The sequence below is a fragment of the Ictidomys tridecemlineatus genome, chromosome 9 (assembly GCF_052094955.1).
Source record: "Ictidomys tridecemlineatus isolate mIctTri1 chromosome 9, mIctTri1.hap1, whole genome shotgun sequence".
Lineage (NCBI taxonomy): Eukaryota > Metazoa > Chordata > Mammalia > Rodentia > Sciuridae > Ictidomys > Ictidomys tridecemlineatus.
In genome coordinates, this window is record NC_135485.1 from 58,819,178 (window position 1) to 58,843,492 (window position 24,315).

General features: G+C 38.8%; 1 protein-coding gene across 1 annotated transcript; it reads left to right on the forward strand.

The window, feature by feature from the left end:
• The first annotated feature begins 16,661 nt into the window (after positions 1-16,661).
• Positions 16,662-21,921, forward strand: Cxcl13 (C-X-C motif chemokine ligand 13). The gene is made up of 4 exons (XM_013363739.4): positions 16,662-17,873; positions 19,469-19,601; positions 21,511-21,591; positions 21,873-21,921. Exons 1-4 carry the CDS (start codon positions 17,804-17,806, stop codon positions 21,919-21,921), a joined length of 333 nt encoding a protein of 110 aa, XP_013219193.2. The 5' UTR covers positions 16,662-17,803.
• Positions 21,922-24,315: the final 2,394 nt, after the last annotated feature.

Consider the following 24,315-nt stretch of genomic DNA (forward strand, 5'->3'; position numbering starts at 1 on the left):
ATAGAATGTAATAGTTGCAGTATGAAGAATACAAAGCCCCAAAGTTTGCTCTCTTGCTGCAGGCAGCTCGCAGCCTAGCTCGGGAAACACATGTGTAAAGATAGTTGCAATCCTTAGGAGTGGATGCTTGGCATAATGGGGGCTCAAAGGAGGTGAAGTTGGTACTTGGCATAATGGGAGCTCAAAGGAGGGAAAGACAGAATCTGCTTAACTGAATCCTTTACAAAGAATGGCCACCATTTATTCAAGTATTACTGCATGCTAGGCACTGCTTCAAATGTTTTACCTATCTTATCTCATTTAACTCTCAATTGACTATTCTAAAGATTAGAAAACAAGACCCCTCCCCCCCCCAAAAAAAGTGCATATAGCCATGAAACTAATGAGAGGTAGAGCCAGAACTCAATCCAGGTCTATCTTCTCGGTTATCTCATGCTTCACCATCAATTATAGGACAACAAGCAGGAAAATGGGAAGTGAGGTCACAAAAGGGAATGGCATCAGTGTAAACTGACTTCAGCCAGGAACAACTTCAGCTCCTGTTGGGTCAATTCTGACCAGCATTTGTCACCAGCCTACACTGACTGCTTTCAAGAGAGACTTGTCCACCTACTAAACCTTATCCTCACTCCTGAAATGCCTTTGGGACAATTTAGGGCACCAGTACTGTGACCAAGAGAATTTTTCATCTTGCTTTCTTTGCACGATTTCCATTTTTTTTTCTTGAACTACAGAGGATGAAAAAAAAAAACTGTCATTAAATGTTGACATCTACCTGCATTTTCCAGGAGAGGTCTTCCCCTTATATCCACCATTTCAGTCTTCAAATGAAAAGCTCTATCTCTCTGCTTTCTTGTTGCCGTGTCCTGAGATGCTTTCCTCTGCCATGATGCTGTCTCACTCAGACCCAGAGCAATAGTCAACCATATGTGCACTGAAAGCTCTGAACCCATAAGCCCCACTTCTCTCACATTGTTCTTATCAGTTTATTTAGTCCCAGCAACAAAAATGCTGACTAAAACAAATTGATACTAAGACGTGGGATCTTCACTGTGACTAATCTGACCATGCCATTCAAAAAGACTTGGAACTAGTTTTCAGGGGGAGGAATTTTAAATAGCTTAAGAGATATAGCCAGAAATGTTTAAGAATGTTGTAAGTAGAGTTTAATGGGCAATTCTGGTGGGGGCTCACAAGACCAGAATACCCAATAAAACTGGACAGTAAAGACTGGGCTTATGAGCAAAGACAGAATCTGCTTAATTGAATCCTTTACAAAGAATGGCCACCACTTAGTCAATTATGACTGCATGCTAGGCACTAGGTCATTCATGTTACATTCTGGAAAAGAAGTTTTTTATATTTTGTCCATGTCCTGAGATTTTTTGTGAGTTTTCATTTAGAAGTGTTGTATTAATTAATCTGGAGGAAACTTCAAGGCATTCAGGGGCATTCAGGGGCTGGAGTAGCTATTGCTGGTACCTTTTAGCCACATTTAGCAACATAATCAGGAGCAAAAAGCAAAGCAGAAAGACTTGAAAACCTTAAAATTTTTCCAGAAAAGTGATTGTAACTGAGGCCAAGGAAGTTGCGGTTGTTAAAGACACTACAGTCACTAAAGAAATGTTAAGAACTTTACCAACTGACAATAGGAAAGATGGCTTGCAGGCATCTCAGGAATTGGCAAGACCACACCCATCTGTGGCTCAAGGGTATAAAAGTAAAACTTCCTTTGAGAAGCAACAATGAGGATGCCCTGCTTGCCTCTCGCCTCCGGCAGCCTAGGAAGTTGTGTTCAGCTATTCAGGCTGAGATAGCCTTGGTCCCAGGAGGCATGGCTACTGCTCAAATCATAGAACTTTGTGTCAAATATGTGATGCTGATTCTGTAGAAATACAGGATGCTGGAGTTGGGAGATCATGGAGGTATCCACCAAGATTTCAAAGAAAAGCCTGGGAGGTCAGGCAATCTAGAGCAGGGTCAGAGTCCCTGTGGGCTTCCCTTAACAGGGTGACACATAAAGTAAGTAGGAAGCTGAAACTGTAGTGGAAATCCCCAAGATTAAGAGATGCCAATAACGTGGGGCATCTGCCAAGGAAAGCTGCAGGAATAGAGCAGAAACAAGGTAAAAGAGATCATGTAGGTTGCAACCAGCAAGGTCACAGGGAGAGAGCTACATAAGCTTTTTGGAGACAACATCACAATGCCATATGCCCCTGATGCTGCATGTGGAGCTACAATATTTGTTTACCCAGCTAAATTTTGGTTTTGCTTCAGCCCCTTCTTTCTATACCCCTATTTCTTCCTTATACTATGAAAATGCTCCCTCTGTGCCATTATGTATTAAATATATGTAACTTGCTTTTTAAAAAATATTTTTAGTTGTAGATGGACACGATACCTTTATTATGTGGTTCTGAGGACCACACCCAGTGTCTCACATGTGCTAGGCAAGTGCTCTACCACTGAATCACAACCCCAACCGATGTAACATGCTTTTCATATTTACTCTTACAGTTAAGTTTGCCTTGAGTCTCAGAAGGGATTTTTGGACTTGGCTTTTGGTAATGCTAGAACTGTTAAGACTATGTATGGGGACTCTTGAAAATGGACTAAATGTATTTCAAATTGTGAGATGGGCATGAGGTTTGGGGGGGCAAAGGATGGAATATTATGGTTTAAATGTGTTGTCCCACCAAAAGCTCAATGCAAGAAGTTTTAGAGGTAAATGATTGAGAACTTTAACATAGTTACTGTATTAATCCACTGATATGGATTAACTGGAAGGTAACTAAGTAGCTGGGGAGTGACTGGAGGAGGTAGGTCACTGAAGGCATTCTTGTGGGGTTTATATTTTGTTGCTGGTGACTGGAGCTCTCTGCTTATTGATGTGTCCTGAGCTGCTTTCCTTCATCATGATCTGCCTCACCCAAAACCCAGAATAATGGAGTCAGTTATTTATGACTGAGACCTCTGAAATTGTGAGCTCCAATTACACTTTCCCTCCTCTATAAGAAAAAATGAAGAAGAAAAAGTTCTAGTGAACAATTAAGTTTGCTGTGAATCTGGGCATATAATTTATTCTACTGCTTTTACCTCCATTCCTGAGGTATGAGACAAACCACAATAAGGAAGAGTGGCTCATTCCAATTGGGCTGTGATCTCCAGAGATTCTGGTGCCACATCTGCCACCCACGACTAAGAATCCCTGTTCTGGTAGTTAAGCATCACTGCTGCCTTCATACTCCATTCAGCTTAATTCAGTCTGAGAGCACATTACTGACAATGCTGGAACTGCCTAAAGGAGCACCCCAAAAGAACTATTTTAAAATCTTCAATCTGTTCTTATTTGTCCTTTTCATATGAACATATTATCAGCAGAGTTTTTTCCATAAGTACCTACTGGGCTAGTGTTCCATCCTTTAAGCACTCAGTTCTATAGCCTGTGCCATGAATCTTGTTCCATCTTTGCTGTCTTGATGAGCTATCATGGATCCTCTTTCTCTCGTTCTCTTCCTATTTAACTCCATAGCTGTCCTCCCTCCCCATCTCCCCACCCCCATACTCCCTCCCCCTCCTAACTCCTCCCTCCCCACCCTACCCCTCTCTCACACACACATACACACACTCACACACACCAGCCATCCTGCTAGGCTTTGGATCTTGACATTCCCCCCAAAGGCCCTTGTGCTAAAGCTTCCATCCTGTGGTGGTGCTATTGGGAGGTGGTGGGGGAGGTCTCTAGGTCGTTGGAAGCATGCCCTTGGAGATTGTTGGCTCCTGCCCCTTCTACTCTATCTGCTCCCCGACTTGCCATGAATTGAGTGGTTTTGTTCCACCACATGCTTCTGCCATTTAAGTCCTGCCTTGCCACAGCCCAAAAAGCAGCAAGAGTCATGACTCTAGAGCCTCCAAAACTATGAGCCAAAATAAACTTTTTCCCTAAGTTGATTATCTCAGGTATTTGTTACAGCATTGGAAGATTAGCTCCTTCTCAAACCTAAACAAAAACAAAACTAAACACTCCCATAGTAATCACTTCTCACTAATATTAAAACAACCCAATGAAATTACGTAGGTAAATTGAACTCAAGGAGACTAGGTTAAGAAGTTCCCCTTTCCAATGATCATAAATGAAAATTCACCCATGGTTGAGGCAATTTTCTCAGTCACTTCTATTTTCAATCTGTCTAGATTTCTATTTTAGGCTATTGGTGGCTGGAAAGGCTTATAGATTATTACAGAGCTCATACATTTTGTAATTTACGGAAGTGTTTGGCAAATTTCTTCCAGCCCCACCTATAATCAAAGTTACATCAAAGCTCTATTTCCTGATCTCAGGGATGAACACTAAGTGCTTGGCATAGAGGGAAATGTTGGAGAGGGATACCATGCTTCTCTGGAATCAGAGAGTGACTTGGAAAGATGCTCATGTTTTCAACTGGCTCAAGACATCTTTCTTCCTCATCAGTTTGACATAGGACGTTAGGAGAGGTTCCTCAAGTCAACAGAAAACATACCTACACCTACATATATATTCCCACACTCACATCTCCCATGAACTGAAAGTGCATGGCCCATGTAAATGCTCTAAAAATATTGGCTGGTGACTGAAATATATAGAAGACAATTTTTATTACAGGATGATCACAGCAGGGGAGTTCCAAAATAGAGGCCTTTGTGTTGTACGACTCCGAGAGAAAAGTGTATCTTTTAATTCAGAAGAGAATAACATTCCCAATTTATATATAAGTTGCTCATCACCTACATGTTGGAAATGTCATTTTAGAAAATGTCTCTTCCGTCTTTAGAAACTAGTTCTAGGAGGGAAAAGCAGCCTAAGGTAAAACAGTCTTTCTCTTCCAGCAGAGCAATAAGTGAGTTAAGGTCAAAAGTGCTTGTTCAAGTTACAATCTTACTTCAAAGAAGTGAAATGACTATGGGGAATTCACAGAGGCAATTTATGGGAAGTTGGAACTCTTTGATAATTTCAACAAATGTAAGTATTATTCCTTTTTAAATTTTTAAACAATTGCACATGGCAGCATAATTCAGTAAAGCAAAACACAGTATAAAAATATTGATCATAAAGCCATAAAGTTAGTGGTGGCACTAACCTGTGATCCCAGCCACTCAGGAGACTGAGGCAGGATGATCACAACTTCCAGACAGTCTGAATAACTTATCATGACCCTATATCAAAAAATATATACATATATACACACAAATATATAAAATATATTATTAATATATGTTATAGACATGTCTATATATCACATATATATATTCATTCTAAAAGACTGGGGGTATCGCTCAGCGGTAGAGTGCCCCAAGTTCAATCCTCAGCACTGCAAAAAAATTTGTTCATAAACTCACTCCAACATTCTAAACAGGTTTTTCATGGGTACAAGTCACAGTGCAATTCTTTCCTTTCCTACCCCTGTGTTTTAAACTGAGCAGTGAAGAGAAGTTCTGTTGATATGACCACAGTCATAAATTATCCTCTCCTGTATAAATGCCACACTAATTCTGTGAGGCAAGATTATGACAGCATTATAAATTCAGAAGGACATAGTGACAAAACACACGAGACTGGAAGGTATTATACAAGTGAAATAAGTTAGACACAGAAATAAAAATATCATATTTTCACTTATGTGAAATCTAAAACAAAATTGAAGTCTAAAAGCAGGAGAATGGTACTAGAAGTTAGGAGTTGGGAGGAATGGAAAGGTGTTTGTCAAAGGTTATGAAATTTCTGTTAGGAGAATAGATAAAAAATATTTGAGGTGACAGATATGTTGAGTTAATCATTCCATGTTTTGTGTGTGTATACCTACTTATATAATGAAATCACGTGTGTACTTGATAATTACAATTATGTTTTTTCAATATACAATTAATAAAAGAATAACTGGAAGGGTAATGAATATCTCATAGAATCCATGGTAAGCTGCAGAACCAGGAGAAGCTGGGCAGCAGGAATCATGTCAATAACCCACCACAAGAACAGTCTTGTTAAGTCATCAGCTTTAAATCACTCCTAGGATTCAGAGTTTGCGGTGAGAACATAAATTGGCCATATTGGATCTTAGGCTCCATTTCAACTATGGAAACCAAAAAGACCCTGGCAGTCAGGGCACCAACATCTCTCAAGATTCATACAACAAACTTCTCCAAAATAAGAAACTTTGAATGCTGGGCAGCTCAATGTACATTATAGTAATATTAGCTGCAGTTTTAAAGGGGTAAATTCAAAGAGGTCATTAGCTAACAAATGACCAGGATAATTGATTTTTAACTTGGATCTTTCTTTTCTCTACCACTTTCTTAAGCTCTTTTCTTTTAATATTCCTTGGATATCTGATCTCCGGCAACTTATCTCTCATTTATTCTTCTGAACCAATGAGGCAAGGATGCTTGACCAGAGATTTGTAGGAAATGAAAGCCTGCTCCATTTCCCTGACTGTGGCTGTGATGAGTCACTTGCTAATAAAACAAAACTATTTCTAAACTTAAACAATTTAAGAGCCAAGTAAGCCTGAAAGAGCAGAAATCACCTCCAACTTTTGTGATAAGAAGGGACAATAATCATTGCCTTGCATCATCTCCCATATGTGCCCTCTCATGGAAGCCACGACAAAGTCTGAGATTGCTCACTGGGTCTGTCACTGTGATTTGAGTGGACATCCCCTTGAAACCTAGTCTTCCAGAGCAAAACTGATCAATTCATGTGACTTTGAAGAAGTTGACCTCAGGAAGGCAAATTAATAGCAATGCATAAGTGAGATGGAAAACCACCTTAACTTTCAAAATCACCTCATATTTTATAAAGCACTTTCATATACATTTTACAAACTTCTTATGGTATCACTGGATAGATACATATTTCTCCCTTTTGTGGATGAGAACATTTGGAGCTCAATTCAAATTAGTTTAAGAAGAATGAGCTCTCAAATCCAGTGAAAATTTGGACATGTTTAAAGACCAGGATGCTCTTGTATAGAGGGCCACAGGCCACAGTGGTACTGCCAATTGGGCAAAAACTCTATCAACCAGTAGAGGGGTTACCCTAGAGGTGGCAGCAGACAGCTGCTTAGATGTGAGGAGAGGGGGTTCTTTCTGACACCTTATTAGGATGGAACCCAGAGATGCTTCTGGGATACAGGATGAACCAGGGTACTGCCATTCTCTGAGCAATGGTGAAACCTCAACACTGGTGCTGGGTGCTGTTGAAGTCACATTGAAAGCCATGTCATACCAGGCAAGACCGTTTGGCCTAAGAAGTAAATCTAGCTGCATGTGCAAGTACTTGTATAATGGAAAGGGCATTGGATTTAGACTCAGAAGGTCCAGATTTGAGTCATTCATGTGTTTATCTGGAGCCTACCAGAGTGATTCTTAAAGAGAAGAGGGACAAGCTCTTAGACAACAAAGGCCCAGCTTCTCCTCCTGCTCTGGAAACCTGGGTCTGCAGAGCTACCTCAAGGGCCTTGAGCCCAGGGCAAGGCCCTGGCAACACCACTTCTCTGGAGCACAAGATTATTGAAGCAATTGCTCTCCTCTACAACTAGGAAAAAGGATTAAAAAAGTGAGACTGGGTTGGTCAGGGATTCCATGACACTTAAATCAAAATGATCCATTTAATCAGCTTTGGTAGAATGAAGGGACTTCAGCATAGCTCTTTTTTTTTTTTTTTTTTTTAAAGCATCCCTCTAGCTACCCAGTTAGACAGCAGCACAACCCACACAGGGCTCTGTGCTGATAAATGATGACACAAAACACTTTACACCACAAACCCCAGGGGCTGCTGGGCAGGCCAAGTGGCGTGCTGGCACCGGCAAGGGCTGATGGTGCTCATCTCTCTCTCCAACTCCACATCCTGTGACCTTACTTTTATAGTTTGAAATTGGCCATGGTAAGAGTCTTCACATAGAAACGGGCAAATGCCACAAGTTAGAACTTTTTATTTTCCAGAAAGCCCATTATAAAACACTTACCAGCACTTGTTGGGGTGGTGGGAGGCAGCAAAACAAAATACTTAGGGGGTCAGGTCCACAGACCTTTTACCTACTTAATTTCTATTCACTTATTGTACTATAGGCAGCTGTTGGTTTTGAGTTCTCTACTAAGACCTCTCACACTTTGTAATTAAGAAAACATGTTGCATTAGAACATTTCAACCACTCTATTTTGTGCTTTAAACTCGGGGCCAGAATATGTTGAGTTTGGAAAGCCAAGGATATGCTACAAAGGTGCCAAATTTTCGGCTAATTTTTCACAGGACACAGACCACATCTTTTCTATACATTGCATAATACCTGGCATATAGCAAACATTCAAATATGTGCTAATCTGAAGGCAAGAACAGAACAATGACCATGATTTAGTTCACCTGCAGACACTAGAATTGAAGCATGGAGGAAGACTGAGGACATTTTTGTTTGTTCATGACACTTAGAGTGTAGCACTAAGGTACAAAAGCCACAGACTTGGAACAAAAATGCAGACATGTGGGTGACTGCATGCTCCTCTTCTAGACCTGCACCTGCTTGCCTGTAGAAGCTTTTTCTCACACTGGCAAAGAGCCACCCTAGTGGCTCCTGGGAGACATGCAACCAAACTGTTGGAGATGAGAACTTTAACCCCCTTGTGAAGAAGTACCACTGCTGACCTGCTGGAGCCCTCTTTGAGGATGCTGCTCTGTCACCCTGGCCTTCATAGTCTTTGCACTGGGTGGTTGTCCATAGGGCAGTTAGGTAAATAGCCCTTTCCCCTGTTTTCTGTCCCACTTCCTCAGAATGTCCCCTGGGATCCATATAATGATGCCTGCATCCAGTATCCTTGATTTGGCATTCAAATAACTCTTTAGTGGTTCTCAACAGTATTTAAGCTTAGGAATTGACTACTTCATGCTACCCACTCTATGAATGATGCAGATATTGAAACTTAATAAACAGCTAAGTTTATTTGAATAACAGGAAGTGTCAAAGATATTTTGGAATCTGAAAGATGCACCATGGGTACACAGTAGGCAAGGGAGAGGCAGTATGATCTAGTTGAAAGTTACTAGAGGGAATTCTTTATTTTATACCAGCAAATTGAAGACTCTATCCTGAACGGATTGTACATAAGAGGAAAGTAGGTGTCAAAAACATCCATGTTCCATTTCTAACCCAGCCACAACATGCTGTTATAGAGGGTAAATAGAAAGGAAGCCTTTAGTAGTAAAGCTAGAGGGAAAACATATCTAGGTGTGCCAATGAGGAAATATTCATTTAGAATGTAAAGTTGAAATCCTTGTGGAAGATGTTCAACCTGTGAACGTCAGACCACTAATGGATTGATTGCAGAGTCCTCAAATCCACCTGTGCACCAACATTATGGAAACTGGAGTGGAAAAGCGGGGAAAGGCAGGGTAGGAAGTTGAAGAGAACACCAGGATCTACCCAACGACTTATCCAAAGACAGTGAGAAGCCTTTGAAGCAGAGCAATGACATAAACTTCTGTGTGTTGATGGTTCTGGCAGCAGTGTGGAAAATAGATTGGAGTGGCCATGGGAGGAAATCAGTTAACATGCCATTACAGTAGGTCAAACAAGACTATAATGCAATTGAGAGGATTTCATTGGTTTTTTATGGCTAAATAGCATTCCACTGTTTGTATTTACCAGTTTCTTAATCCATTCATTCATCCATGGACATCTAGGTTGATTCCCCAGGTTGGCTGTTGTGAATACTGCTACAATAAACAGAGTGAGACATCTCTTCAATATCCTTATTTTATTTTCTTTCAATATATGCTCAGTAATAAGTTGGCCAGGTCATATGGTAGTTCTATTTTCTAGTTTTTTGAGGAAATTCCAATATAAATTGGCACTAAGTTATGTTCACATCAAAGTGTATAAGGTTATCTTCTTTCCACACCTTTACCAGCATTGTGATCAGTCTTTAAGGATAATAGTCATTCTTAACAAGTGTGAGATATCTCAATTACAGTGGGTTTTTAATGTTTTAGCACAAATGATAAATATTTGTGGTGACATTAATTATGCTGATTTGATCATTATACAACATATACATGTATCAACATCACATTGTACTTCATAAATTTGGATACCAAGGACATGCAATTAACCCATAATTATGTCAATCAAATTTTTTTTACAAAGAGAAAAGTGGCAAAAATAAGAGGGGACAAACTAGAAAGAATTGAACACAAAGTGGAGATATTTTAAAATATACAAATGCCTGCTCTTGGAGAACAAATAAATGTGGGGCTTAAAGGGGATAAAGGAATTAAAAATTACTTCCTAGTTTTCAAACACCTGGGTGAATGATCATTTACTAAGACTAGAAATACTAAGAGCAGATTTTGAGAAAATTCAATTCAGTTTTGGATTAGTTGGGTGCAACTAAAAGGCCTCTATAAAGAAATGATCAGTATGAATAGATCCAATATGAGTGGAGGTACATGAAAATTTTAAGGCCTGGGCAAAGACCTGGTTGCAGAGGTAGAAGGTACAGTGAAAGGCTGGATGGTTGGTTATGGAGTATAACAAAGGAATGAGATCCAGAGGATGAGTGTTGTAGGAGACAGACGAGGCAGGACACCAAAGATAGCAGGAAACTGTTTTATTTGGCTACAGCCAGATTCAGAGGGTACAGCTTTCTCTGTCATTATTCCCCTGAACCCCTCGAGTTCAGGTGGTTTCAGAACTTTATACCCAGCCTGTAAGCGGAGGGGCTCAGAAGCTCAGTCTGCAGAAGTTCACATAAAAGCAGCTTTTTCTTTCACTGTTTTGGGCAAGTTAACCCTTCAAGGACAACACCTGAGAAGGGAGAGCTTTTTCTCCCCTTTCTCTCCTCCCCCTGCCAGCTGTTACCATGGAGCCCAATTGGTAACTTATCTTAGAAATGTAGACATCTCCATGAAGCTCCAGCTCAAGGCCATAGGCCTTGTTACAGGATTTGTCTTTTTTTAAAAAATCTCATTTTGCATTTGCAAACACACTTCTACAAACTACTATACGGGATAAATGTTTGTGAAAAACTAGTAAAGGGGCGTTCAGCACCTGGAGTGCTGATTTCTTCCAGGCCCGTGGCCAAGTAAAATAGAGTAACAGGAAAAGAGGAAGTTTACCTACATTGAATTATTTTGTAGAGAATCTTTTGCTGAAAGTCCTAGAATCAATTATTGTGAAGATTTCTAAAGAAGCTTAGTTAAGATTTTCTGTGAAGGAGGGAGTGCCACTACATGAGCAGATACTAAAGGAATAGTGATACGCCAAATACCTTCAAAATTAGATATATTCTTACTAGAAAATGAGACCATTTCTTTTAAAAAGAAGAATCCAGGGGCTGGGGTTGTGGCTCAGTGGTAGAGCACTCACCTTGCACATGAGACCCTGGGTTTGATCCTCAGCACCACATAAAAAAATAAACAAAGATATTTAAAAACAAATCCAGGACTCTGGTCATGGTTAAGACCTAAAAATATTTGAAAAATTTAGATGGTGGCATAATATGTATATTTTGGAGTCTAAATAGGAGAAACCAGATGAATATGTTGTTGTTCACCGAACTATTAAAGCATGATCACCAAGTGATGATCAATTGCTTGTTAAATTGCTTGATCATCACTTTGACACTGGTATGTGGTAGCTTCACTGTTCTCAGAAAACTTTCTAATCACAGAAATTTCAAAAATGGCGTCTACTGGGCTTAATGTGATTCCCATGCCAGAGAACTGGTGTGCAATCTGATTTTGCAACTTCAGGGCCAAGCAATTGGATTTGGCCCAGAATTTGTTGGATTATTTCAGATTTTTAGGGGTTTTTCTCCAAGCCTAGTCAAAAATATCATAATTCACAATTCTTATAAGCAATAAACCAAATCAAAAAACAATTTGAATATGGAAATAATGTGCAACACATCCCTCTTGTCAGTCCCAGGGAGCCTGTACATGAAGACAGAATATTTCCTCACTGCAAACTGCTTTCGTAAGTAACACTGCCACCTAGCACTCTCCTGGGACATTACACCCTAATACGTGATAGCTTTGACACATTTTACTTGGTCTTTAGGCAAACACCAACACTTCTGTGAGATGCAATGCATTTGAATTGAATTGGAATGACACTTGAAATATGGCTTTAATTACTTTTTAAAGTGACTTTTCTACAGGTAGAGGTCTAAAATAATTGTGTGGCAAACAATAGGCTGTTGAAAGCAGCTTAGTCCAGAGGAAGATGATGGCCAAATGTACAGAGCTCACATGTTCCCAACTTGTCCAATGGTGCAATTCAGTATGTGCAGTTCTTTATACCTCAATTCTACCTCAATATAGCTGCTTTAAAATAACTAAAAGTAAGAAAATGACAATAAAATTTCTCTTTATAAAACTCCAATACATCTGTAACAATACAAACCTCTGCAGGTAACTTCTGAGAAAGTAAGTAAAATAGAAAATAGAGTGGGTGGACTAGTCTCAGAGGAATAGCTCCTTGATTAGGGGACCTCTGGAATCAGACCCACACAATAATGAATGTATACAGCGGAGATCTAAGTGATATTTTAAATTGTATCAGGAGTTTAACATACAAAGTCATAGGTGCTTCCTCATGAACTTTCGATGTTTGTTTTGTCACAAAGTTAAAAAAAATTCATCTTTCATTGAGTGTTTGGTATTTGCCTAAGGACTGAGTAAAGTATCTTCTAAGCACTGAAATGAACCATACGACTATTCGAGATGCTGTCACTGACACTAGTCCTGTGGTCTCTGTCACAATAGGAATTGTGACACAGAGAAGGAAACAAGTCAATTGTTGGAAGCTGGGTACAAACTTAGAATGACTGCAGGGCCTGAGCTCCATGCACCAGCTTATAGTGCTTTGCTGTTGTGCTGGAAGGTATGTGGAAGCAAAAAGATGTCAGAAGTTCAGCAGGTAAAGTGGAAAGAGAAGAGGGGGGAACAAACAGAAAAGAGTGTTTCTGCTTTCTAGTTGAGCTGAGTGGCATGAGAGAAAATGTTCTCAATTTTGTCAGTGATGTTTTTCCTATTTTACAAACTACTTAAGAATAATAAGGATTTTGCCCAGCATGGTGGTCTACAACTATAACCCCAGCGACTCTGGAGGTTGAGGCAGGAGGATCCCCAAATTCAGGCCAGCCTCAGAAATTTAGTGAGATCCCACCTCAAAATAAACAATGAAAAGGCATCGGGATGTAGTTCAGAGGTGGAATGCCCCTGGGTTTAATCCCTAGTGACATGAAAACAAAATGTTATAAGGATTTTATCCCTTCAATCATTCTAAAACTCTAGCATCGACTTTCTGTTCAATGCACAGTAGTCAATACTACTGTTAGGGTTTGGATATGAGGTGTTCCCTAGGAGCTCCTGTTAATGTAGGAATGTTTAGAGGTAAAATGTTGGATTCTGAGAGCTGCAACAATATCAACCCACCCTAGTTTGAATGAATTGTGTGGTAACTGGTGGCAGGCAGGTCATGGCTGCAGGAGGTAGGTCACTGGGGGTGTGCTCTGAAGGGTTCATGTTCCCTGTGGCCTCTTCTCCACTTCTGACAGACAGGTGGGCTATCTACTGAATACATTCTGATTGTCATGAATTGAGCAACTTTCTTCTACCACACCCTGTGCCATAATGTTCTGCCCCACCTCTAAGCTCAGAGAATGGTGTTGGCCCGGCATGGACTGTGAGCCAAAATAAATATAACTTCCTCTAAGTTGTCATTATCAGGTATTTTGGTCACAGGGATGAAAAGCTGACTATCATAAATTCCTCTATTGGAAGATATTTTGCCTGGCTAGGACATCTCATTATCTTAGTGGCATTTTATTTTTAAAATTATCTTGAGTACCCTGCTTATTGTCACTGCTCTGCATTTGGGTGTCAAGGAACACATTTGTCCTGTCTACTTTCACCAAGATATCTGTACATCATACTCTGAGATGACTTGACCAGGTGTATATCTGAAGATAATCTGAATATGCAAATGGATCATAGATACTATACAGCTTGAGCTCCACAAGGACCATGCTTCTCAGACTCCAACGTGCCTTCAAATCACCTGGAAGCATTGTTAAACAGCAAGATCTGAGAGTCTGCCTTTCCAACTAGCTTTACTCAAATGAAGCTGCTGATGCCAGTCTTTGGACCACAGTTCAAGGTCGAAGGTACTAAACTAGCATTTTCTTAAGTCTGCAGAGAAAATATGATTTGATTCCAAAGCCAAGAGAAAAAAGCATTCCCATAATTTTCTCATTAACTCCCAATTTTTATGTTTTTGTTTCTAAACAATTATCTATGAGCTATTTTTAAAGTAAAGGGCTTATATTTGGTTCCAAATCTGTTGGTTCAAGCATTTGTTTTCTTATTTGACTTCTAAGTTTTTGAAATTTATGCCTCTATTATAGATGCTATTATGGAGTTTCTCGTTTGAAACTTCTAGAATCATCTGGCTGCCACTAAAGTATAAGAATTCTTTAATCAGCATAAGCTAAACAGAATTCTGGACATTAAAGGGACTTCAAAATCAAATTTTAGGATTTCTCTGAAATTCTTTGGCCTAGTGGCCCTATTTTAATTAAAACAAATTTAGGAATTTCCTCAATTTTTACAGAGCTCTTTCAAGTGCCTTTGTCCCTATGGTCTTCTGGTCATTATCAACATCACTCATTTTTGTTCTGACAGGGAAACATATTGCACTCCTAATAGAGGCAAATGTAAAAGGACCTACACTTGTTCCCAAGATCAACTTGTACAAGAGTGACATAAATTAGTCATTGACAGAAATTTACCATTTTGAAAAGAAACATGTTTATTGCTTATCAGTTCAACATAAGTGATCCAAATAATATTATTTAGTCCAGAAATGCATTAATGGAAGCATAGTGCCCAGGACAAAGGTGGTAATGACTGTCTATTGGCAAAACCATACTTAGGGTAGTGTAGTGTTCAGGGGCTTGTGTGTGGCTGTAAGTCAGAAAGGGTGGTGGTCAGGCAAAATGAAATATAATTATGATTTATGAAAAAGATCAACAGGCTTCAAAAAGATAGGTTAAGGTGGTAAAGGTGCATCAGAGAAATAAAAGTAATTTTTGAAGTGTGTACATGTGAGCTTTTAGTAAAAGTTAGTAAATCCTAAGTATGATGGATGATTGGATGGGTAGGTGGGTGGATAGACAGCCCGTCTATCTATTGAATACATTCCATGTGCCAGACACTCGGCCAAATACATGCTAGGTGATTTTGTTCTCCAAAAAAATCCTTTAAAATTGGTATTATCCCCATGTGAAATTGATAAATATGAGGGATAGAAAAATAAGTGATCTGTCCAAAATCTTTGACCGCATACTTTTTGCTCTTAACCTCTAGTTTCTAACCCTGTATGACAGCTAGAGAGGTGCACTGCTCAGATCTCCCTTAAATACCACACAGGCAATTGCAAAGAATGCATTTAATTGACAGCCTCTGGTGTTAGCCTCCTTAGGACCTGTGTCAGCTCCCTATCAGAGACCCTGATGTTTCTGAAGAGGCTAAGCAGTGACCAAGCATGGCAAGTGTAGCAGGGTCTGGACACTCCTGCCATTATGGGGCATCTATAATGGATGGTCTTTCCTCTGGAGCTTTGAGTTGTCATAGAATTCGTCAGATCAGTGTTACAGCCTGAAGCCTCAAACTGCCTAATTCTGCCTCCTCCCACCGTCTCCCCTCTTTTATCATCTCGGGAATTATTCTCAATAAACTTCTTCTACTCCACAGTCCATCTGGGCATCTATTTCACAGAGAACCCACTGACACACCCTGATTCCAAATATTTGGAGTGTTCTAAAGAGCATTTAGAATTGTTCCATGTGGCAATAAAAGGTTGAATTAGGACAAAACGACAGAACTACTGGAGAAGCAGCTTTCACATAAGGAGGAACTTTCTGATGACTAGAACCACCAAACAATGGCTGTGTCGAGACTAAATTCCATATCACTGTAGTCATTCGGGTCAACTGCAGAACTGCTCCTTGTATGAAGGCTGTGTGGCATTACACATGCCACCCCATACAGAATATCTAGGTTGCTAAACATCCTCTATGATAATTGACTAGCAAAACCAAATTGTTTAGGAAATCACACCAGAAAACCAAACCTCTGATTTTTTTTTTTTTTTTTTTTTTTTTTTTTTAGTGCTCCAATGGGGCTGGTATGATACATCCATAACTTGTCCATTCCTAGGGAAGTTCAGTGGTGTCTGGACCAGAATGGCCATTGTCCATCTAGAAGCAAGTGAGCAGTTTTCCCCTTTAGTCAGATGTCCCCTCCATTTTTAATGATAAAAGGAGGGGGAAAAAAGTTTAAAGTGGCTAAAGACCATTTCTGTTCAAAACAGAGAAAACATAAATGCCACCAAAGAATAAGACTTCTTTAGTCAGCGTAAGCTAAATCCAGAATTCTGGACATTAAAGGGACTTAAAAATCACATCTTGGGATTTCTCTGGAATTAGTTCTTTGGCCTGGTGGTCCTATTTTAATTAAAACCAATTTAAAAAATTTCTTTTTTTTTTTAATCGGAGAACCTCTAGCAAATGAGTTAAGGCTGTGAGATGTTTGCCTCCATGAACCATGTGGTGGGATCAAAACAAAACTTTACAAATGCTTAGGTTGAAAAACAGTCTGTAATGCAAGGATCAACACCTAATAAGTTATTTTTTGTTGGTGCATTATAATTATACACAATAATGGGATTCTTGTGATACCTCTATTCCTGCACATAACATAACTTGGTCAATTTAATTTCACAGTATTTCCCCTTTACCTGGCCCTCCTCCCTCCCCTGTTTACATTCCTCTACTCTATTGGTCTCCCTCTTATTTTTGAGATTTTACCATACTCTTTTATCTCACATTGGAAGCTAGAGGAAAAAGAAAAAAATATATTCCCCTTGACTTTGAGTTTTGCTTATTTTACTTAATATAATGTCCTCAAGTTCTACCTGATGTAGTTCTAACACAAATTATTTTCAGATAACTTGCCCACTACAGCCAGAAAGATGTTTTTCCTCAAGCCCTTGTCTCCCTCCCTTCATCAAGACACAAGCACACCAAGGGGGGGAAGACATATTTTGTGGCCTTTCAAGATTTCCATGATGGTCATATTATATAATCATATCTGAGAGTAACATGAAGGGCCGGGAAAGTTTGGCAGAAAAAAAAATCTAACATAATCAGCATAGGAATCTGTATATAAGGAGGCTTTCGTTACATGTACAAATATTTATTAAGTACCCACCAAGAACTAGGCTCCCTTGCAGGTGCCTGGGATAAAACAAAATGATCAACTGAGTTCCTAATGTTATGAAGTTTTGTACTTAAAGGCCTCAAGAAACTTGACTGACCCTTCACTGAGAGGAGCAATTGCAGGATCAAAGCTACAACCACCAATAAGGATCCCAAAGAGCATACCTTGGAGCCTTCAAACTGCTATCTTTTTCCTCTCTGCCCACCCTCAAAACTCTGCAGCATCCCTGACATGTTTAGTCTACATTTTCTGGAAATATTTTATTAGACTAAGAGGGTTCTGAAGCAAATTCATAAAGTTTACAAGAAGAATTTTTTTTTCTTTAAAAGCAAGCTCAGCAATATTTGGGGGTTTTGAAAACTGATGATGTAGCTGACCTACTGGAGAAAAGGCAGTGGGAGGGTCCCTACTGGTATAAATAAATAGTAGCTCCATGCTGCAAACCCACAGCTTGGAAACACAGCTGAAGTCTGAACTCCACCTCCAGGCAGGATGAGGCTCATCTCAGCAGCTCTGCTTCTCATCATGCTCCTGGTCAGCAGCAGCCTCTCTCCAGTCCATGGTGAGAACTTTCACTTATGTTTTCACTGTGCTTTGAACAGAAATGGTCTTCAGCCATTTCAATCTTTATTTTTTCTTTTTTCAACTAAAAACTGAGAAGACACCCGATTAAAGGGGAAAACTGCTCAGTTGCTTCTAGATTTATTAAAGTGCTTTAGGATTTTACTCTTAGAAACTGGTTGAGATTTTTATTTAAAGAAGGAAGAGAGATTGACTGGAGTCCAATGTTCATGTAACTTGTATTAGGTTTGTATAGTCCTGGCCTTTTTCAGATAAGCTCCTGCTTTCAATTCTTTTCACATCTTCTTTTTTCTGCCTCTCAACGCTAACGCCTCTCACCAGGCCCTTTATAGGGTCTAAATGTTACTGGCGTTATCTGGTCTCCTACTTTGAAATTTTTCAAGTCCATAGCATACGGTTAGGTCTGACATCAGCCATTGTAAATACACCAGGGAGAGTTCCAAATCTAACTGGGGCCTCAATTTCTCTGTGAATATATACCTAGTTGAAGTGGCGAGTTTTTATTGTACTGAAGGAATGGATGCATATGCAGAAAGAAACACCGTTCAAGTTTAGTGAACACATTTTTATTCTTAAAATACAGAGGGGTGGGTTTTCCCCCATTTTTGTTTTCACATTTTATTTTCATGCTTCAAAAATTGCATTTCTCGCCTCCTCCAGGAAGCTTTCCCATTGATCTTTGCAAAGTTACCTGTGACTTAAGTCCTCTTTTCCCAGGATGCAGTAGAGAGCTTAGGTATACAACCACCTTGTATGGGTTTTATGCACTTGTTTCCTCTACTAACTTGTAAATGCCTGAAAAATTTGGCCCTTTTATTTATAAATGCATGTCTAGTGTGGTGGTAGATACTCTGGGTTAAGAGAACTTGATAAACTATTTTTTGAAAAAGCTTAGCTTTCACTAAAAATGCATGATTTACTTATGAAGATATGGAGTACTAATAACTTGTTGAATGAAAAGTCTTGAATTTTTATTATTCGCATCTCAACAGGCAGAGAGGGTGTGGAGAATATAAGAGGAAGAACTTTGTTACGAATTTGCAGAAGCAATAACATGTTATAACTAGGTCATGTTCTTTGTTTTTATGTTGGGAGTGAAAATCAGTTGACTTTTATATAGCATTAATTATAACTCGGTTGTATGTCCCTATAGTGGCAGTACTTAAATGGAGGATCACCTGAGTACTAGTATACTAATACCACAAATTGGCTGGGGATGTGGCTCAAGCGGTAGCGCGCTCACCTGGCATGCGTGCGGCCTGGGTTCGATCCTCAGCACCACATATAAAGAGGTTGTGTCCACCAAAATAAGAAAAAAAATTCTAAAAAAAATAAAAAATAATACCACAAATTAAGTGTTTTTCAAAGCTAATCTTATTTTATGGTTTTGGTGGAAAATGTTTAAAAATACTCAAATCAAGACAAACAGAAATATACAAACTAAGGCATATTTGGCTGGAAGCACTGGCTGGAAATTTTTAAATCCTCAACTGCACAATATGAGAAATTGGTAATAAAGTTCTAGGTATACATTAAGTGTCAAAGGAATTTAAATAGCTAATTCTGTGTTTGCAGGTGTTCTGGAAGCCTATAACACAAACTTGAAGTGTAGCTGTGTTCAAGGGACCTCAGACTTTATCCATGTAAGACAGATTGGTCGACTTCAAATTATACCTCCTGGGAATGGTTGCCCAATCGAACAAATCATGTAAGTTGCAAGGGAAAAAAATATGTATGATTCCTTTTTCCTAATGAAAATCAGATCAAATACTACTATACAACTAGAACCCTAAAAGAGATTTACTTGAGTGTTGCTAAAAATTCTGAAATAATAAAATTTGGAAATATTTAGGTACTTGTCACAGCCCTTGAACTATGTTTTATACTCGGCTATTTTATTCCTTCAACTACTGCATTCAGGCATGTCTATTGCTGTCAACTCCTTTACAGATAGACAGAAACAGAGGCTTAGCAAGCTTAACTGCCTGCATGATGCACACCATTAGAAAGGGAAGGATCCAGACCACACCCACATCTCCCCCATCCAAGGTGTCTTCTTCACAGAACCTTGAAGTATGCAATAGAGATAAGATCATTCTCGGGGCTTGCCTGATTTTTTTTTTTTTTGGTAGCTCTTCCCATGGAAACAGTAAAACAATTTTTTTAAAAAAATCATGCTTTCCTTAAAGTCTAATTAAACCACAATTATTGTCCTCAAGCTCAAAGATGTGAAGTCTAACTATAATGTGTTTAGAGCAGTTCCTTAGTCTGCATAGAAAAGTAGAACTCCTTTCTTTTTATTGTATGTCAATTGGCATGACTCAAGTCTCTCACCTCTCAACCGGAGGAAGTAAGGCACCCTAATTTTCTCTGCTTTAAGGTCAATAGTTTTGAAATGACAAAAAATTGCCTGTCTTCAAGAAAATCTGAATTTCTGAATTTTAACCAGATATAGAAATAAAAGTTGCAAGTTATGAGAAACTCCTACCAGCTGGAGGTGCAAATACAAGATGATTAGAAATCTTATTTTTCCATCATGAACTCAGAAACCAAATTGGAAGATGCTGCCTGAGAACCCATCTATTCCATGACTTCTGACATTCCTAAGATTCACCTACAGCAGTGGAGTTTCAAAGTTAGATGGATGGATCCTTGCTATATAATAATTTATAGCTGAGACAATGGACACATCAAAAATTATGTGTTTTTTTTTTTTAAATCACACCAGTAGAGTAACATCTCCCAGTTTTCTATCACCTGGGAGATACCACTTTTCCATTGCATGCAAAACCTTTAGCTCTATGTCTAGCACTTGATAACTATTTAAACACTGCTTTCCATGAACATGACCTAAAGTGTAGAATCTGAAAATCAGATAATCTTCCTTTGAGTTTTGTTCAATCACGTATTTGCTGTGCAATGTTGGACAAGATTATTTGAATTCTTTAAGCCTCAAATTTCTCATCGGGTAAGAAAATAATTCCTCTAACATAATGCTTTTGTCAGATAAATTGAAATAATCCATGTTACCTGCTAAGCATAGCATGTGACGCATTCTGAGTATAGTATTGGATAATGTGATCCATTAACTGTTCTCACTGCTTTTGTTGTTGCTTAATTCCTTAGAGCAAGTAAAGCCTCGTTAGCTGGTGGTTCCACAAAATGTCACTCGGAGCAATCAGCTATTTAACCTCACCTACATTAGATTTCATTAACTTTTTTTCTGATAAAAGGTCCTTAAGTATTTTCTATAGCTTTTATTGTTCTCCCCCATTCATTGAACAAGCACATTTTAAAGATATTGTGATATCACTTTAGTAGTGAGTCAACCTTAGAGTCTATTTGGTCCTTCTCCAACTCAAGTAAAGGTGGTCAGCAAAACACTGACTTCTGACACATGAGATTTTGTCAACTTGCATTCAGCTCCACAAGCTCTCACTTACTGGTCTACAAGTGGTTGTTTCTTATTCCTCAGATCTCATGTCACAGATCCAAAACAACCCAGCTTTGTCACCTAGGAATAATTATTTTCATACCCAACCCTTTGCTATTAAAAATGCAAGACTGACTAAAATGTAACACTGTCTTATTTTCATTTTTGCTAATTTCCCCCTTAGAATCAGGTTGAAGAATAAGACAACTGTGTGTGTGAACCCTCAAACCTCATGGATCAAGAAATTAATAAAACATTTACCAAAGTAAGTCATACATACCAAGGGGTTTCAGATTCCAATTTGTACTAAAAGATTTCCCTTTGCTAGGCAGTCAAAAGGGGATAATTTTAAATTTGAGTTACTAAGACAAATCCTTGCTTTTTGCTACATCTACATAGAGTAGAGCTAACTCATCCCAGGAGTTCAGTAAACTAAATTAGAAAGTAGTAGGTATGATATTCCTTATTTGATATCTCCAGGGAAAAGCCATCATTTCTGGTATGTTTCTCTAAGCATGACTTTTTGGGTTTGTTTTTACTTCACAGAAAAAATTTGTTTTCAACTCGAGCTCCAGCGATGAAGAAGATCGGCTGATGTCAACGTCCCCCCTCAGAACACCTGCATTCCCTGCTTATCCTTGCTCTGGATTTTAGTTTTGTTCTTTATTAAAACTTTTCCAAGAAAAGCAATTTCCCTGTACAAACGAGCATTAAGACTCAATGTAAAAATAAACTGCAGAAGCTGATGTGGGTCAACTCAAGCCTCTTCATACCCATACTTTGCAATCTCATTTAGGGAGAAAAGTTTCTTTGAAAATAATTTAGTAATCGCATAGGATTCTTTTGATAATGTACCTTGTTTAATGGTAATCTGTCCTAGGAAGTATGGGAATGAGAATTTAAACTTCAAATATGAATTTGAATTGAATTAAGATGAAAATGGTGGAAAGTGTTAATCATTTTACCCTAAGAAAGATTTCCATGAGAGACAAGGCTGCGTATAAACCCGATACAGCTTCGTTCTAATGCTCAGAGGGCTCCAGAGTAGATATCCTCCAAAACCTAATTTTAATTCTTGCATGGCGTACGTAAGGCCCTGGGTTTGATCCGCCTAGTACCCCCCCCCACACACACACATATATACATACACAAAGAATAAAACCATTTTGAGGAGATTGAGATCCTTCCTCCACTTTTACAGAGTTCCTTTGTAATACTTATTTTCTCAAAATAATAACATTGAAATATACCCAGGCTTAAAATTTCAGAATATTCAGGAACAACTAAAAATCGTATAGATTTATTCTTTTATACATTAGTCTTGACAAAGTTTTTATTCGTGTCTTTTGCATGGACAAAATACCAGTCTCTGGTATCAAATTCTTTAATGTTTCTTGTTAATCTGACATCCTCCAATAAACATGAGCAAGCATTTTTCTTATGAGCATTTTGTTTTTTATAAGAGCTTTATAGTTGTACATAATAGTTGGGTTCATCCTGATAAAATCATATGCATGGAATGTGTGCCCCACACACACCATTTTCCCTCCCCCTGTCCCTTCTATCCTCCTTCCCCTCCCCCATTCTCTTTCCCTTTCTCTGCTAGAATTCCTTTCACTCATCCATTTATTTATATTTGATTGGTTCTTTTTACTTAAAGGTGCAGTTCCCTGTGGTATACTTTAGTCATGATTTTTTTAAGAATTCATTCTGCATTGCCTCCCCTGTCCCATTCCTCCACTCTGCCTCTTGATCTCCTCCTACTCTACCGATGTAAGCTTTTGATATCCTATTCTTCCCTCCTCCTTTCCTTTATTTTACTCTAGCTTCCACATGTGAGAGGAAACAGCCAACCTGATTTCACTTAGCATGATATTCTACACTTCCATCTATTTACTGACAAATGCCATAATTTCATTTTTAATGGATGAATAGCACTCTGTGTATACATACCACAATTTCTTAATCTGTTGATGAGCATCTGGGTATATTCCATAATTTAGCTATTATGAATAGTGCTGCTATAAATATTGAGGTGGCTGTATTGCTGTAGTATGCTAATTTTAAATCTTTTGGGAAAATACCCAAGAGTGGAATAGCTGGGTTATATGGTGCTTCCATCGCTAGTTTCTTGAGGAATCTCCATATTGCTTTCTAGAGTGTTTATACAAATTTTCAGTCCCACCAACAATGGTACAAGTATACCTTTTCCCCCACATCCTCACCAGTATATATTGTTTGTATTCTTGATCACTGCCATTCTGACTGGAGTATGATATCTTGGTGTAGTTTTGAGCCAGTTACTTCACCACACGGTGTCTCGGCTTCTCTAGCTATAAAGTGGGGGTGATGTGAAATGGTGTTTTGTGATCACTAGAGATTGAACATTTTTTCATATGTTGGCCATTTTGTTTTTTGTCTTGTTTTTGTTTTTGATAGCAAGGATTGAATCCAGGGGCACTTAAACTCTGAGCCACATCCTTGGCCTTTTTCCTTTTTATTTTGGGACAGGGTCTCACTAAGTTGCCCAGGCTGGTTTTGAACTTGTGACCCACCTGCCTCAATCTCCCAAGTTGCTGTATACACTGACGTGCACCACCATGTACAGCCATTTGTGCGTCGTCTTTTAAGAAGTTTCTGTTTAGTTCTATTGCCCATTTGTTGACTGGGTTATTTGTGGGGGGTTTTGGTGGTTTTTGAGTTCTTTATATATTCTGGATAGTAATCTTTTATCGAAGGAGTAACTGGCAAAGATTTACTCTGTAGGCTTTTTCTTCACATTCTTTATTGTTTCCTTGAGCAATTTGTTCTTTTTGAGTGAACAAAGCAGATTTTAAAAATTTCACTGGTTCTTTTTAGTTATACATGACAGTAGAATTCATTTTGTTATAATTATACAAGCATGATTGAGCCATTCTTTAGTTCCTCTTAATGGAACGTAAGAGTTCATCATAGTAATTTTTTCTTTGCATATCAGTCTTTTACAGAT

Excerpts from the sequence above, each read along its gene's own strand:
- Cxcl13 (XM_013363739.4), top strand. The coding sequence starts at position 17,804 with ATGAGGCTCATCTCAGCAGCTCTGCTTCTCATCATGCTCCTGGTCAGC. Across the intron at positions 17,874-19,468 it reads CAGCCTCTCTCCAGTCCATG|GTGTTCTGGAAGCCTATAAC; the intron begins GTGAGAACTTTC and ends CTGTGTTTGCAG. Across the intron at positions 19,602-21,510 it reads TGCCCAATCGAACAAATCAT|AATCAGGTTGAAGAATAAGA; the intron begins GTAAGTTGCAAG and ends TTTCCCCCTTAG.